Source organism: Furipterus horrens, unplaced genomic scaffold (genome assembly GCF_987537825.1).
Source record: "Furipterus horrens unplaced genomic scaffold, mFurHor1.1.pri manual_scaffold_4, whole genome shotgun sequence".
Taxonomy (NCBI): domain Eukaryota; kingdom Metazoa; phylum Chordata; class Mammalia; order Chiroptera; family Furipteridae; genus Furipterus; species Furipterus horrens.
In genome coordinates this window covers 88,166,460-88,182,073 of record NW_028327174.1, presented here as the reverse complement: position 1 = coordinate 88,182,073, position 15,614 = coordinate 88,166,460, and the positions used below count along the sequence as shown (strand labels likewise).

At 40.2% G+C, this 15,614-nt stretch overlaps 1 protein-coding gene across 1 annotated transcript in view; it reads left to right on the top strand.

The window, feature by feature from the left end:
* Positions 1–15,614, top strand: part of LOC150012378 (beta-1,3-glucosyltransferase-like) — a 102,848-nt gene that overhangs the window by 56,177 nt on the left and 31,057 nt on the right. The window contains exons 6-9 of the mRNA XM_090275166.1: positions 2,778–2,914; positions 12,366–12,429; positions 13,486–13,605; positions 15,238–15,307. Coding sequence (XP_090131292.1) covers positions 2,778–2,914; positions 12,366–12,429; positions 13,486–13,605; positions 15,238–15,307 — 391 coding nt within the window. The remainder of the gene's footprint in view (positions 1–2,777; positions 2,915–12,365; positions 12,430–13,485; positions 13,606–15,237; positions 15,308–15,614) is intronic.

Below are 15,614 nucleotides of genomic sequence, written 5' to 3'. Positions count from 1 at the left end.
TTCTTGTTGCAGGGGAGATGAGCAATAAGCAAAAATGCATATAGTGTGTTCGATGATCATTAGTGCTATGGAGAAAACAAAGCAGAGTACAAGGGATAGGGATAGACCACATTACTATTCTATGTAGGGTGTTCAGGGAATACCTCACTGATAGGTCATATTTGAGCAGAGCATGAAGAAACCAAAGGATGAGCCATGTGCACCCTACTTATATATCAAACTGCCTACTTAATACCTCCGCTTACCGTCTAATAGGAACCTCAAATGCAACATGTTCAAAGCTGAATGCTTAATGACCCTGTAAACCCCTTTCATCTCAGTCTTCCCCATCCCAGAAATGGTGTCTCCGTCCATCCAGTTGCTCATATAAAAAGCCTAGGACACATGACTGATTCCTCTTTTTCCCGCAACCCTATGTTGGCATGTCCAGTTGACTCGACCTCCAAAATATACCTCTCATTCTTCTTCTCTCCTTATTTAATATCACCACTCAATTGAGGCTATTATCATCTCTTGCCTTGACCATTATTAGAGCCTCCTTGCTTATCTCCTGATTTTTACTCTTGTCATCTTGATAATCTAACCTCTCTGTAATTCAGATGATAATCATTAATTCACTTGCTTGAAAACTTCCAGTGGTTTCCCATTCCACCTGAGACAGTTTCACTAAACAGAGTATTTTTGGTTGGCCACAGTTGTCTTCTGTCACTGTAAATATGTTGTTCTACTGTCTTTCATGTTCTGTTTGTTTTTTTCCTGGTGAAAAGTCTGCTGTGTGTCTTGTTTTGCTCTTTTTAAAGAAATGTGTATCTCCCTCTGCCTCCAAACTCCTTTTAAGATGTTCTCTGTTTGGTTTTTCAGCCAATTTAAACCTATGTGTAGTTTTCTTTATCTTGATTGGAGTTTATAGAGCTTCTCGAATCTATGGCTTGATGGCTTTTGTGAGTTTAGATGGTTCTAAGTAAGGCTCTATTTCTACAAAAAGTGATTCTGTTTCATTCTCTTTCTCCCTCTATTCTGGACTTCCAATTTCATTTATTTTAGACCTTTTCATTTTGTTCTATATTGTTCTTATGCTCTTTTCTATATTTTTCTCTTCTTGGTTTCTTTTTTGTGTATTAATCTAGATATATTTTACTGCCTCTTGAATTCCTAATTTCAGTAACTGCATTATTCAGTTTTGGGATTTATATTTGACTCTTGTTTATATATTCTGGTTCTGCTGTAAAATTTTTTATTTTTTCTATTTTATTAAACATGAATCAGTTATGTTTTAATAACTGAAATTTTGATTTATCTGTTTCTTTATGTTTCATTATTCACTTTGTTTTTAGTATGGTCTTATTTCTTCTCATGCCTGGTAATTTCACTAAATGTCAGATGTTTTATGTGAAAAATTGAAAAGTCTGTGGATGATATCCCTTCCTACAGGGATTTAATGTTTTTCTGGGTGTAGACTTTGTTTGGACAGGTCTATGTCCTTACTCCTAGACCTCTTCTCCCCTGGAGGACCCTATACTTCAGCCTGGGGCTCCCCCATATCACTACTGGAGTCTGTGCTCAGCTCTTTAGCCTTTCCACTGTTCTTTCCACTTGCTTCTTGTTTTTTCCTTTGGCTTTGGAATTGAAGGAAGATTATATTGGAAATTTGGGCTCACTTCACTGGGATACTCTGAAGTCTTTATCTTTTCGGCGGCCTTCAGCCCCAACCTCTGTCTTAGTCCAGTGAGATTGCACTGTCCTTGGCTGCTACCTTCTTTGGTGTGCTCCTCTCTGCTTTGGGAACCAGTGAATTCCTGAGGGTAAAAAGAGGTGAATATGGGGTTTCCATGGATAGGTGTCCCTTTTCTCTGGGATATTAGTTCTCACATCCTATCTGTCTTTGTTGTTTTCTGAGACCCTCAATCATTTCCTTTTAAGTAATTTCTCCTGCTTTTATACTTGTCCTTGGGGGAGTAGGTCTGAGCCAGGCTATTCTGTCATGGCCAAAAGTGGGAGTCCTCCATTGCATTTAGAATCAAGTCTAAGTTGTGTTTCATTGGCATGTCAAACTCACTCTTGTATGCCTTCTGCCTCTCTCTTTCATACCTTGTTTCCTTGTGCCTATTATATTCTAGCCACACTTTGTATTAACTGTCTTGACTGTTGTTCCCAGATTTGTGCATAACTGGCTCCTTGATATTTATTATAATACTTACTCTTCAGTCCAGTTGTCACCTCTTTCACTCTGTTATGTTTTTATCATAGTACATTGCAGTCACTGTCTGAACTTACTTTATTTACTTGCTTATTTTCTGTCTTCGCACTATTGTGTGAGCTATAGTCCTGTCTGGTGTGGAATCAATGTTAAATGCTAATTGATAACAATTAATAATAAATATTAATGGAATAAATAATGAATAAAACAGGCACTGATTCTAAAGGAATTGTTCAAATTCTTTGCAAACCTCAGTGGGGCATGAAATAAACTGTTTTCTTTGCTTTAATAGTATTTTGATATGGAATGTTCTGTAAAATGCCACTCATATATTTATTGTATAATGACTAAATTTTGTTTGTACTGATGATATGATATTAAATTACTCTATGGACAAAGATTATGCTCTGTTCATTATTAGGAATATTAATGGTTTTTGTTTAAAAAATTAAAAATATATATAATCGTGTTAATTTCTCTCACCTAGAATATTTAATTAACTAAAACAATGATATGACTTTGTTTTTGGTGTTACATGAAATTTTTTATTTTAATCACATTTTATATCTTCATTTCACAGGAATGGTTTTTAGGAAAAGCATTACATGATAAAGAATCTACAATAATTCACCATTATGCCTTTTCAGAAAATCCTACAGTTTTTAAATATCCAGACTTTGCTGCTGGCTGGGCCCTTAGTATTCCACTTATAAACAAGTAAGAATTTATTAGATTTTATTTTTTTTCACTGAGTATTGTAACTGATGGATCTCAAATGGGTTTCAGCTAGAGGCAGTGTGTGGTAGAGTGGGAAAGACCTGGGGGGTTCTTTTCTTCTGCCCCATCACTCACTGGTTCCCTCAGACTCATCACTCAACCTCTCTGTGCTTCCTCTTACTTATCTGCAAAACGAGGTGAGTAATAAATCATGATGGTGAACACACAATATAATATACAGATGACGTATTATAAAATTGTATACCTGAAACCTATATAATTTTATAAGCCAATGTCACCCAAATAAATTCAATAAAAAATTTTAAAAAACAAACAAAAATAAATCATGTAACTAAGGAAGGGCACATACATGCTCTGAGAACTCTACTCTGAGGCGTATTATTACTGTTGTTGATGAACCTAGTTAGCAATAGGTCTGACTTTGATTGTCAGTAAGAAAATGAATCAGTAACAGGCCTGGGATTGGTAGTTGATTACTCATCATGTGCATGGGTATGCATGCTTAAACACAGAGGAACAGAAGCAGTATGATATTTATACCTAGCTGTTTGTGTGTATAATTGCAATAATGCTTTCTTAGATGTGGAAAATGAAAATAATTAAGTTGTAATTCAGGAGAAATGTGGTAGTTGATAGGCCCTCTTTTAATCTGAGTACTTCAGATTAATTATGTGTTTTGTTTTTTTTAAGGAATGGGAAGTAGATAAAGTAATTTGGACTTTGTGCCTTCAGAGGTGAAATGGTTTCTCTTCTTATATGAAGTGTGCTGTTACTGCGGGTTTGGAGTCTTGAGAAGCTTCCTAGCCCATTGTAGGTACACAGTACATACCTTGTCATGAGTGGCTGGCTGAAACTGCTTGACGACCCCCTTGACACTTGAAATTCTTTATAGTGTGATCCCTTCCTTGACAAAGTGGTGTCAAGCTTAACAGTATTTTCTATTGAGAATCCAAAAATGACATCAGTAGCACCCTTACAGCTAGGGAACAGCCACGTGAGGTAGGTTGCATCAGAATGATGTAGTGTGGAAAATTCCCTTTGGGAACTGAGTTACATGGGGAAGGAGACAGTGCAGGGGTTCCATTTGGCTTGAGAGGTCAGGACAGAGGAGGGGTCATTTGGGGTCTGGCAGCTGAGACGGTGGCTTCCTGGTGTAGCAGAGGTCACAAACTCCTTGAGCACCCATTTCTGTGGTATGAATCTGAGGATTGTTCTGGCAGTCTCAGCCCAGGGTCTCATCTTCTGACTTTCCAGTGATCCTATGAGCCAGATCTGTATGCCTTTATAAATGCATTTTGTGCTTAAACTGGCCACAGTGGATTCTGTTATCTTCAGCTAAAAACCTTGACCCTTGAGCGCCATCCTGAGATAGCTGAGCAAGGGCGCCCTTGCCAGGCATGTCTAGGAGGATCTACACCATTTACCCACTCCATTCTTAGAAGGTGTGGGGCAGAGTGGAGGGGAACCAATAAGAGGGTTGTTTTTCTCTTGAGAGAGGGATAAGTACAGCTATAACCTGTCCTGTGATATTCACTGACTGAAGACAGTGTCTCCTTCCCTCAGGCCAAAGAGGAAACCAGCAGACCCAGGAAGACCCTGTACAGTAAGCCTGGGTTTATCTCCCTTTCTCTGAAGCCAGCATAACCTTTCTCCATCCTGTAGGCACCTCATCCTGGATGTAAATCCTGCAAGTCTAGAGAGTTTCCCTTTCTTCTTTCATTCCAATTTCCCCATCTAGCAAGGACCTTCTGGGAGACCTTTTTCAATGTTGAATGCAATTGAGCTTTTATTGAGTTAAATGTAAGAAATACCTACCTTTCCTTTTAAACCAGATGAATGGTAGTTATGTATCCTGAATATGTTTTTGACTCCCACTTTCCTCATACAGGACAGCTCTGTCCAGTCATGTTGCTCGCCATGCTGGCATTAAGGCACCACATAGTCTATGGAACCTTTGGGTCTATGACTCTGCCCTCCTGCCACACTGCTCACGTGAGTAGTGACCAGCAAGCACTGGCAGATTCCATGGCTCATCTCCGAACTACCTCGTCCCCATGTGACCTGCTGCCAGGGGCTTTGTGACCTGGGGCTGCAGGTTCTGCACCAGCCGAGATGTTTGTCTTGTTAAGGGGACACTTTTTATGCATTGCCTGGCATTCTGTAGAGGTAGTCCCATGGGCACTTCTCTCTCTTGTTTGTGCTTATGATGTCATTGAAAACATTTGTTGACAAGTGCCAGCTTACTCCCTTTTGTACAAGCTTAACAATATTTTCTGCTGAGATTTGGGAGAAAACTGAGGGCCTCATGTCACTGCAGTAGGATTTGTAGGGAGCTACATCTAAGGGAATTGGGGCCAAAAGACTAATCTTTTGCATGAGTTAAGAAAATTTCTAGTACTTGCCCCATAACTACAGAGTGACAGAAGAAGGAAGCACTAGTTAACCTTCCATACTGTGTCGTCTGCTTTCACAACACCGAACAATTACCAACAAACTGTGTAATGTTTGTAATTAATTCATATCCATGATCTTCTCCCTGCCTGTTCTACCTTTCTGCTGCCAGCAGAAATAAAACAAAATAAAAGCGCAGACTCTGCCATAGGACCAAATCCAAAACTCTGCTTATCTTAGACCGTATATATTTTTTTCTCATGATACAGGCACTAATCAAACAAATGAAATAATATAACCCATTTAGCATAAAAGCTATCTGTGGCCAAGATACAGCTAATAGGAGATTCTAATTTATTTTTCAAGCAGTTGATAATATACTTAGAACTAAAGATGGCATAAGTGCTAATTAGCTCCATCAACTACAAAACTGGATCCTTCCAGTTGATTTCTCCTGTTCAGAAGCTAATGCGCTGACTTGATTTCCTCCTGTTACTGTGAGCTACATCAATTCACAGGCTGGATGGAGGACATATTATTACTGTACTTGGAAGGTGGGGTTGGCGGTTGGTTGGTGCAGATCAATAGTGTTAATGAGGACCCTGGTTCTCTCTCTCTCTCCTGTTGAGTACGTAGCATCAGTTCATCCTCAGTCTGGTTTCCTTTGTAGTTTCAAGGCAGTAAGCACTACATGTGTTTTATTTATGTCCAAGAGTAGAGAACCTCTTTAACCATGGAAGTTAAGTGCTTATCCTTGGTCTTTAGTTGGACCTTATCCAAGTAAAGTTGGTTGGATCAACTTTCGGAGTGTACCATCTCCCTGACCAGTAACAGTGGTCAGGGAATTTCAGTGCTTTGGTTAGAATCAAACTAATTCTGACTCTGGAGTCCATTTATTTGGCTCAAGAATTAATCACAACTAGAATCTCTTGGGGAAAAAGAAAGGGGAAGCTGTATTATGTAGGTGATTGACAGCACCCTCTACAGGAATGCTGTTTCTCTGTCTCTTTCCTTGACTTTAGCCCATGCAGTAGGTAGGACAACAATTTACAGTTACAGTTAATAAAATTATTTCTCCAGCTGAAGTCACCAGGAAAACTTTACTTAAAGAGGATTCATGGCACAAACTTTCTTAGACTGTTTACCACCAAAAAATCTTATTTGTCCTAGCAGTCTCACATCAGTGAGGTTTGAGTTAACACTGCTCAACATTTCCTGGTGATCCATCATGGGATCTTCCAATAACAGTATCAATAAAAACAAGCTTGCATCTTCAGAGAAACTCATTAATTCCCAATAAGGTGACTTCTTCAGTTAGTGTTATTACAGAACACTGTTATTGTTCTCTCTTGTTTTCCCACCAGCAAACCTTACCTAGATTTCCTTCAACAGCTTGCCCTGTTGACTGGCTCACAAGTGGGACTAGAAGTATCATAGGGAGATTTCTTGGAATGGAGTTGAAGGGACCCTATGTCTGTTGTAGTTTCCAGTCTAGTTGGTTGAGTCATTAGAACTGTTACAGGGGCATGACTTAATGCCTTCTAAAAATAGGAAAGCTGAATATCAAATGTCATATTTAACAGGAACTGAGTATTTAATGAGGAAGTATTTAAGCAATGGAAACTTCTGGCCTTAATTGTTTTTTGGCACTGTTTGTTACTGAAATTAACATTAAAAAACCCTTGTGCTGTCTTGCTTGGTGTACAGAGAAATGAAAACTAGTTCCCACCACTAGGACTCCCCTTTTAAGTTAAGGGAACACCCTGCACGCTTTTAGAATTTGAGCACATTTGCAAGGTGACTGACTGACTTAGGCTTGGGGTGTCACATGGTCATATGAGGTGACCCATCACCTTGAAGTTGGTGATGTTGAGATAACCATCACTCTGAGGGCTTCTAGACACAGCCACTCAAAAATGTCAGTGCACATATTTACTTGTCCCCATCCTACAGATAATCTGTGGTCTTCACTTTCCCCTCTTGACATTCTCCCCAAAGAGAAAGTTTCAGGAATTGAATGAGAAAGAAACTTAAAAGACAAAGAGCTGATAGCACATAAGCTAACAATTTGGGGTGTTTGCTTTCAAGAGGGGGCATCTTAAGTGTGACTATCTCACTGTGCATGTCAACATGCATTGGATTCTGATCAAAGTTGTGTATCCCTTCCCTGTAGCAGTAAGCCCAAGTGTGACTTTTTTCTGCCTTTGGAGTCTGGATGTGGTCTGATCAGATTTTAGAGGCACTTGGCATGAGTCCAACTTCCAAAGGTACCTTGATACAGTTTATTTCTAAAAATGAGCTCCAAATGAGAATTGGAACTAGACAAGATTCCAGGCCAGGGCAGATTTCTTTTTTCCCCCCTCAATGTATATTGGAACATATCTGAGAACATCATGTCCTTATGTCCCCTCACCCACTCCAGCTCACAAATCCGTGGGCAGATACCGAGCAGGACTGTGAAAGAGATTGCGCCCGGGTCCTTTTGGAGCTTCCTGCCACCAGGCTACATTAATATCAGCCATAAGACAAATGCTTTATAACTAAACCTAAATTATTACTGTTCTTTTTCTTTCCTTGAGTAAAAGAGTACATTTTTTGAAGAAATCTTTGTGTGTCAACCAGGCTAAAAACTCAGTAAAGATTTTTTGAAACTTATTACTGTTTGTTGGCCAAAAAGTTTGTTCATTTTTTCTGTAAGATGTCTCTAGTAGTGTTTACTTGGCTTTAACCTCATTTGAAACAATTTTGTTAGATTGTGACACTGTCATATAAGTGTGCATTTAAAAAAAAAACTTATCAAACTGGTGAATTTCTGTGTAGCCATTTGAATATTGACATGGGAAAAAAACAACATTTTTGGCATATTATGCTTTATTATTTCAAGAAAGGTAAAAATGCCACTGAAATGCAAAGAAAGATTTGTGCAATTTATGGAGAAGGTGCTGTGACTGACTGAATGTGTCAAAAATTATTTACAAAGCTTCATGCTAGAGATTTCTTGCTAGCCAATGTTCCACTGTTGGGGAGACCAGCTGAAGTTAATAGCAATCACATTGAGACATTAATTGAGAACAATCAACGTTATACCATGCGTGAGATAGCTGAAACACTCAAAATATCCAAATCAAGCATTGAAAATCATTTGCACCAGTTTGGTTATGTTAATCGCTTTGATGTTTGGGTTACATATAAGTAAAGAGAAAAAAACCTTCTTGACCGTATTTCTGCATGTGATTTTCTACTTAAACGTAATGAAAATAATCTGTTTTTAAAACATTGTGATGGGTGATGAAAAGTGGGTACTTTACAATAATGTGGAAAGGAAGAGATCGTGGCGCAAATGAAATGAACCACCACCAACCACACCAAAGGCCAGTTTTCATCCAAAGAAGGTGATGTTGTGTAGATGGTGGGATTTGAAGGGAGTCCTCTATTATGAGCTCATCCTGGAAAACCAAATGATTAAGTCCAACAAGTACTGCTTCAAAGTATGCTGACTGAAAGCAACACTTGACGAAAACTGTCCAGAATTTGTCAACAAAAGATGCTTAATCTTCCATCAGGATAACACAAGACTGCATGTTTCTTTGATGACCAGGCAAGAACTATAACAGCTTGGCTGGGAAGTTCTGTTCTGACTCATCTGCCGTATTCACAGACCTTGCACCTTCAAATTTCCATTTATTTCTTTTTTTATTTTCATTTTTCTTTATTTTTTTAAGTATATTTTATTGATTATGTTGTTACAGTAGTCCCAATATTTTTCCCCTTTGCTCTCCTCTTCCCAGTACCCCACTTCACTCCAGCAATCCCACCCTCCTTAATTCATGTCCATGGGTCATGCATATAAGTTCTTCGGCTTCACCCTTTCCTATGGTATTCTTAACTCCCCCCTGTCTTATTTTGTACCAACCGATTATGCTTCTTTATCCCTGCACCATATCCCCTTTTCTCCCCCTTCCCACTCCCATCTGATAACCCTCCAAATGATCCCCATACCTATGATTCTGTTCCTATTCGTATATGCTTAGTTGGATTTTTGTCTGTATTTTTTAGATTCAGTTGTTGATAGCTGTGAGTTTGTTGTCATTTTAGTGTTCATAGTTTTGATCTTCTTTTTCTTAAGTAAGTCCCTTTAACATTTTATATAATAATGGCTTGGTGATAATGAACTCTTTTACCTTTACCTTGTCCCAGAGGCACTTAATCTGCCCTTCCATTCTAAATGATAGCTTTGCTGGATAGAGTAATCTTGGTTGTAGGTCATTGCTTTTCATCACTTTGAATACTTCTTGCCAGTCCCTTCTTGCCTGCAAAGCTTCTTTTGAGAAATCAGCTGAGAGTCTTATAGGCACTTTTTGTAGGTAACTCTCTTCTCTTGCTGCTTTTCAGACTCTCTCTTTATCTTTCACCTTTGGCATTTTAATGATGATGTGTCTTGGTGTGGTCCTCTTTGGCTCTAGCTTGTTTGGAACTCTGTGCTTCCTGGACTTGTATGTCTGTTTCCTTCACCAAATTTGGGAAGTTTGCCTTCATTATTTTTCCACATAAGCTTTCAATTTCTTGCTCTTCCTCTTCTCCTTCTGACACCCCTATGATTCGGATGCTGGCACATTTAAAGTTGTCCAGGAGATTCTTAAGCCTCTTCTCATTTTTTTCAATTCTTGTTTCCTCATTCTGTACTGGTTGACTATTTTTCTTTTCCTTATATTTCATATCATTGATTTAAACCCCAGTTTCCTTCCCTTCACCATTGGTTTTATGTGCATTTTCCTTTGTTTCACTCCTAGCCTTCACTTCTTCCCTTATGCATTTGCCGTACTTAAGCATATCTGTCAAGCCTGTGAGCATCTTTATCACCAGTGTTTTGAACTCTGCATCTGTTAGGTTGGCTATCTCCTCATCTGTTAGGTTGGCTATCTCCTCATTGCTTAGTTCTCCCACTGAAACCTTGATCCATTCTCTCTTTTGGGCCATACTTCTCTGTCTCCTCATCTTGCCAGGCTCCTGTGTTTGTTTGCCTCTGTGTCTTAGGTAGAGCTGTCATTCCTGTTACGTTGTAAGGGGCGGAGCCTTAAGTATCTGTCAGTACAGGGCAACCAGTTTCACCACGCTGTGGCGCTGTGTGTGGGAGAGGGGTCCAAGAGGGAACAATGCTGCCCGCTCAGCACTCGCCCCTCTTCCAGGCACCTCTCCCACCTCTGTATGGGCCTGGTGCCTCTCTAGCTGTTGCCCTGGCCATTGTTCCCAGAGTGGGTGGGTCTGTGGACATTCTAGGACTATGGGGGCCCTTTAAACAAGTGGACTCTGCTGAGAGACCAGCAGTTTCTTCCTACACCCCAACCCCCACTGGTTTGCACAGTCAGAAACAATGAGGCTCTATTTTCCCCAGCGTTGGGACTGTGAACTGTGTTGCCTGGTTTCAGGCTGGTAACGCTCCCCAGGTGTCCCTCCCAACTTTTTAAAACATGAGACTGCGTTTTTGCCTGCCTGCCGCTGCCACTGCCACCGCATCTGCTGCCACCACCACACCGTGTCCTCTCTTTCCCGGCTCTGCCCCTCCTGCCTGTCTGGATGAGTATTTCTTCTTTATATCTTTGTTTGTTGCACTTCCATTTACTTGATTTTCTGGAACTTCTGGTTGTCTCTAGTTTGAGGTAGTTATATTCCTTCTTAGTTGTGGAGGTAGATGCAGCGTGTCTGTCTACGCCTCCATCTTGGTGAGAAGTCTCCTCCATTTATTTCTTAAATGAAAGAAATTTTGATTCCCTGGAAGACTGCAAAAGGCACCTGGAACAGTTTTTTTTGCTCAAAAAGATAAAAAGTTTTAGAAAGATGGAATTATGAAGTTGCCTGAAAGATGGCAGAAGGTAGTGGAGCAAAATGATGAATACATTGTTCAATGAAGTTATTGGTGAAAGTGAAAAAAATGTGTCTTTAATTTTACTTAAAGGCTGAATGAACTTTTTGGCTAACCTAATACTTTTTTAAAGAATCACTATTGTTTCTTTATAGTTAAAATATCTGTTAGGAGGTTTGTAATTGTAGCTGATGGTCTCTTCTCTGGCCCTGTAATGAATAAAAATCATGTGGAATTCCATTGGTCTTCCTAAGGATATAATTCTACCTCACTCAGCTTGGAATCAAGGAATGTACCACCCTTGTCTATTGAGGCTGCTCTGAGTACTCACTGCAGCCAGGCACAGTGGACAGTGCTGGCAGGACACGTAAGGTCTGTAGGCAGAGAAGGATGTGTGCACAACAGATTGTAATGCATGTGACAAAGCTAATGAGACTGTGCTTCCTCCTCTGGGAGCAAAGGAAGTTTTTATTTATCTGGTGGGTAAGTCTGGAAGGGTTTCACAGAGCAGGTGGCCTTGATTTGATCTTGAAGCAAGTTTGCCAAGTCAAAGTGGGTGAGGGCGTTGGGCAGCTGTGCAGGAGAGGAGAGCAGGCAGGAGTGTGCCCTGTGCTGTGTGGGGCAGGTGGTACTGTGGGCAGGGCAGGGCCAAGGGGTGTGGAGGGGCTCTTGTGTCTGTGTATGGGGGCATGGGACTTGATTCTGCCTCGCATGGAACTACGGAGGATTTTCTAAGCAAGAAAATTACATACTTCCCAACACCACATGCTTTCTTCCACTAATATCTTCACAAATTGTAATTCACTTGGGTTATTAAAAGTTGGAGGGTGAAAGCAAGCTTTTCCTTTCTCTGTCATTATTTAGTGTAAGGGTTATCAGGAGTCAACAAACTTCTGGGCTTTTTTTAAAAAGGCATTTAATGTGTTGTATTGTTTTGCATTGCATTGTTCTGTATTGTATTTTATGTTATTTGCCAGGCACTAGAGTAATGAATGCTGCTTGTGCAATAAGCCTTGCATTTTCACAGTTCTTAGCCTCAAGGAAATTAAACTCCTATTTTTATCATAAAATTTGTACTTTTGCCTGTTTTCAAACATGGGAAAGCCTCAAGAATGATTTATTCTTGTTTGATGTTTCTTCTGGTTTAAGAAGAGCCTTCTAATTGTTTCTATTTTCTAGGCTTACCAAGAGGTTAAAGAGTGAGTCCCTGAGGTCCGACTTTACAATAGATTTGAAACATGAGGTATGTCATGGTGTGTTTGGTTAAAAGTTTCAGTAATCAGGAATTCACATCTTCTGATATAAACGGTGTTCTGTATTCCCCAACAGTGCAACCTCTCCACCCCCATGCACCATCTCCCCCCACAAGGTCACTGGGCTCCCTGAATCTGGATGAGGTCATGTCTGTTGGCGCTTGCTCAGCAGCTTACTGGTTTGTGCTGCTGTGGTTTTTCTTGGAGTGTTCCTGCTCCTTTGGAATCTTATCTCACCGTCCTCTAAGTCCTGCATTGAAGTCCTCAGTAAGGACTTTCACTTGCTTTTGCTGCCAGAGGGTTATACTTATGTGGGGCCACTTTGAATCCCTCTGAGGTGTTTGGACAAGTGGTACAATTAGGGAGGTCTAGCTTCTGCTTACAAAATCCAGAGGAGATTTGGAGATGGTTTCTGATCCATCTAGCTCCAGAGCCCTAACTCAATGTGGGGTTTGTGTTAGACACCCCAACTCAGTGAGTCCTAGGCTGTATGCTTGAGAGTTCAGTCAGAAGCCCAGCATCCCCAGGGCTCAGCTGATAACCTGCTGAGGAGGGCTGTTGTGGAGCCCTCTTCCCAGGTTCTCACTCTTTCATTTTGTCCTCACAAGTTTCACACTTTTGTGCAAATTTAGCAATTCGTTTGCAATGATTTTAAAGCTATTTTGTCCACATTTTTAGATGTTTAAAGCAAGTCAAATATGTCATTACCATAGTATAGGAAACCAGTCATGATAATATTTTCTTGCATTGTTCTCTGCGATGTTTGAGAATCCTCAAAATAGTTTCCCTACAATTGCCTAGGACAACTTTGGAATTTTTTGCAAGTCAGAATATTGATTCTTATTTAATAAAAGATAAATCAATTCATATGGAATTACTATTTTTGTAAGTTCAAAAGCTGTTTAATACTGACCAGTTGACATGCTTCAACCTAGTACTGTCTGTAGGAGGTGTGGTTGCTCTTCCTTGAGCTGTTTCATAGCTTCTCATATTTGCGGGGTCAGTTGAATTCTTTCACTCACTGCTGGTCTACTGTCACTGGACAGATTGCTCTCTACATCTGGGACAAAGGTGGCGGAACTTCCCTTACTCCAGTGCCTGAGTTGTGTACAGACAGCGCGGACGCCCACTGTGCTACCACATTTCACTCTTCCCTACCCCTTTGTGTAAGTAATAGACGAAAAACTTCTTTGCACATCAAAGGAAAATGTACTTGCTGTGCAATGTTGTCCTAGCACTTTACATACTGAAAAAAAATCAATGTTTGCTATGTGCCAGGTAAGAAGTGTATGTCATGTTTCTATTAATAACAGCCCTGTAGGGTAAGCACTGTCCTCAACCCATTTCACAAAAGAGGAGAGAGAGGCCGGAGGAGCACTGGCTCAGTTACACAGTGAGTAGGCAGAAGAGCGGTGTCACCAGCACCTGCTCCCTCTAGAATCTTTGGGCATCATTGCCTGCCATGCTCTTTGTAGCCACTTCTTTTGTTGATACAGCATGTGTTTACTGGAGTGCCTATTTCATTTTCTAGAAAGGCAGTTTCAAGCATTTTCCATGATACCCAAGCCTCTCCTCAAGCCCATCTTATCCTCTTAGCTGGTAACCTCACTGCCTTCTCACCTGACATAGTCCAGAACCTCCAGAGTGAACTCGCTTGTTTTGGCAGATCCTCAGTCCAGTCACCAGGATGAGCCTGAAGACCCTGAAACTCACTAACTTGTCACCAGTTCTTCCTCATAAGGAAATGTTTACTCACCACCCTCATATGTTATCTGCTGTCCTCAAGTCATTCACACCAAAGTATGTGTGTTGCATTTGGAAAGATGAGTATATGTTACACACACACACACACACACACACACAGCAACAATGGGAAGAATCTGTAACACTTGGTCAATTGTAGATATGCTTGCTTGTTCTTTAATGCTTACTCTAGGGAATCTGGGGAGGGGAGGGCAACGCCCTAGTGCCTTGAGTAACATGACAAAGCTGTGGTTAGATGTTACTATAAATGAGCTCAAATGATGTAGGAGGCATGACTTAATTTTACTGAAGGCCTAAGACAAGTGATGAAGCAGTCAGATACCCATGATGCAGTCCATGGCCTTGAGAGTGGGTTGTCCACATATCTCTCTGTATCCCTTTCATCTGAGTGATGAGCTTGCCTGGAGCCAGCTCAGGGCTCTGGTTTTCTCCTTCCCAGACAGATATGTGAAGTAAACCTGCTTTTGGCAGAGGACAGAACATCACTGTAGCCTAGACTTGGGTAGACAGTAAAGGTGCCATAAAGATACTTTAAACACCAAAGTAAGGCAAGGCTCACCAAAGGGGGCTATCTCTTATTTTACACTAAGCCATCCCCTTAGTTCTCACCTTTTGTCAAAATCTTCATCAGCTGGAAAAAGGAATGTGAAGAAGATAGCTGACATTTATTGGGCACCTATTATGTGCTTAATAAAAGAAGCTTAACTGGTAGTTATTATTTTTTGCTTTTTAAATGGCAGACTGAAGTTCAGAGAGTTGAGGGGACTTGTCCAGATGCGAAATGTGTGAATGGCAGAGCTGGGATTCCAGTCCCAGTCTGGGTGACGTCAAAGGCTTTGTTGTCAGTTGAACTACAATCTCTTTCCTCCTAAAACTTCATCCTGGAAACAGGTATAATGCCCCTGAAACTGGTGCATTTGATCTCTAGAGACTGTGAGTTCTGATGTGGGTATGAAGTTAAGATATGGGCTCATACATGCATATATATTTTTTTGTTATTTATCTATTTATCTATTTATTTATTTATTTTTTAGGGAAATCCAGTGAAGAAGGAGGATATTTTTATTGCAGTAAAAACGTGCAAGAAATTTCATGGTGAAAGAAGTATGTTTTGGGTTATTCATTTTTATTGAACTTTTAGAATCTGAATTGCCTTCTTAAAAAAATACAAATCAGATATAAACTCAAGAAAGGGTTAATGATACATGTATTATTGAAGTTAAAGCATTAATTAATCAGTATTCCTCATCATACCACTTCAATCACAGAGATCAATTAGGGCAATTTGGAATTAAAATCTAACTACTGTTTAAAGCAGTGTTTTAAATCGGAAATGGACAAGCTCAGCTGTTGCAGCCTTGCACACAGGATGTGAAAACAAAGCATTTTGCAAAACAATGTCCTATTGTGT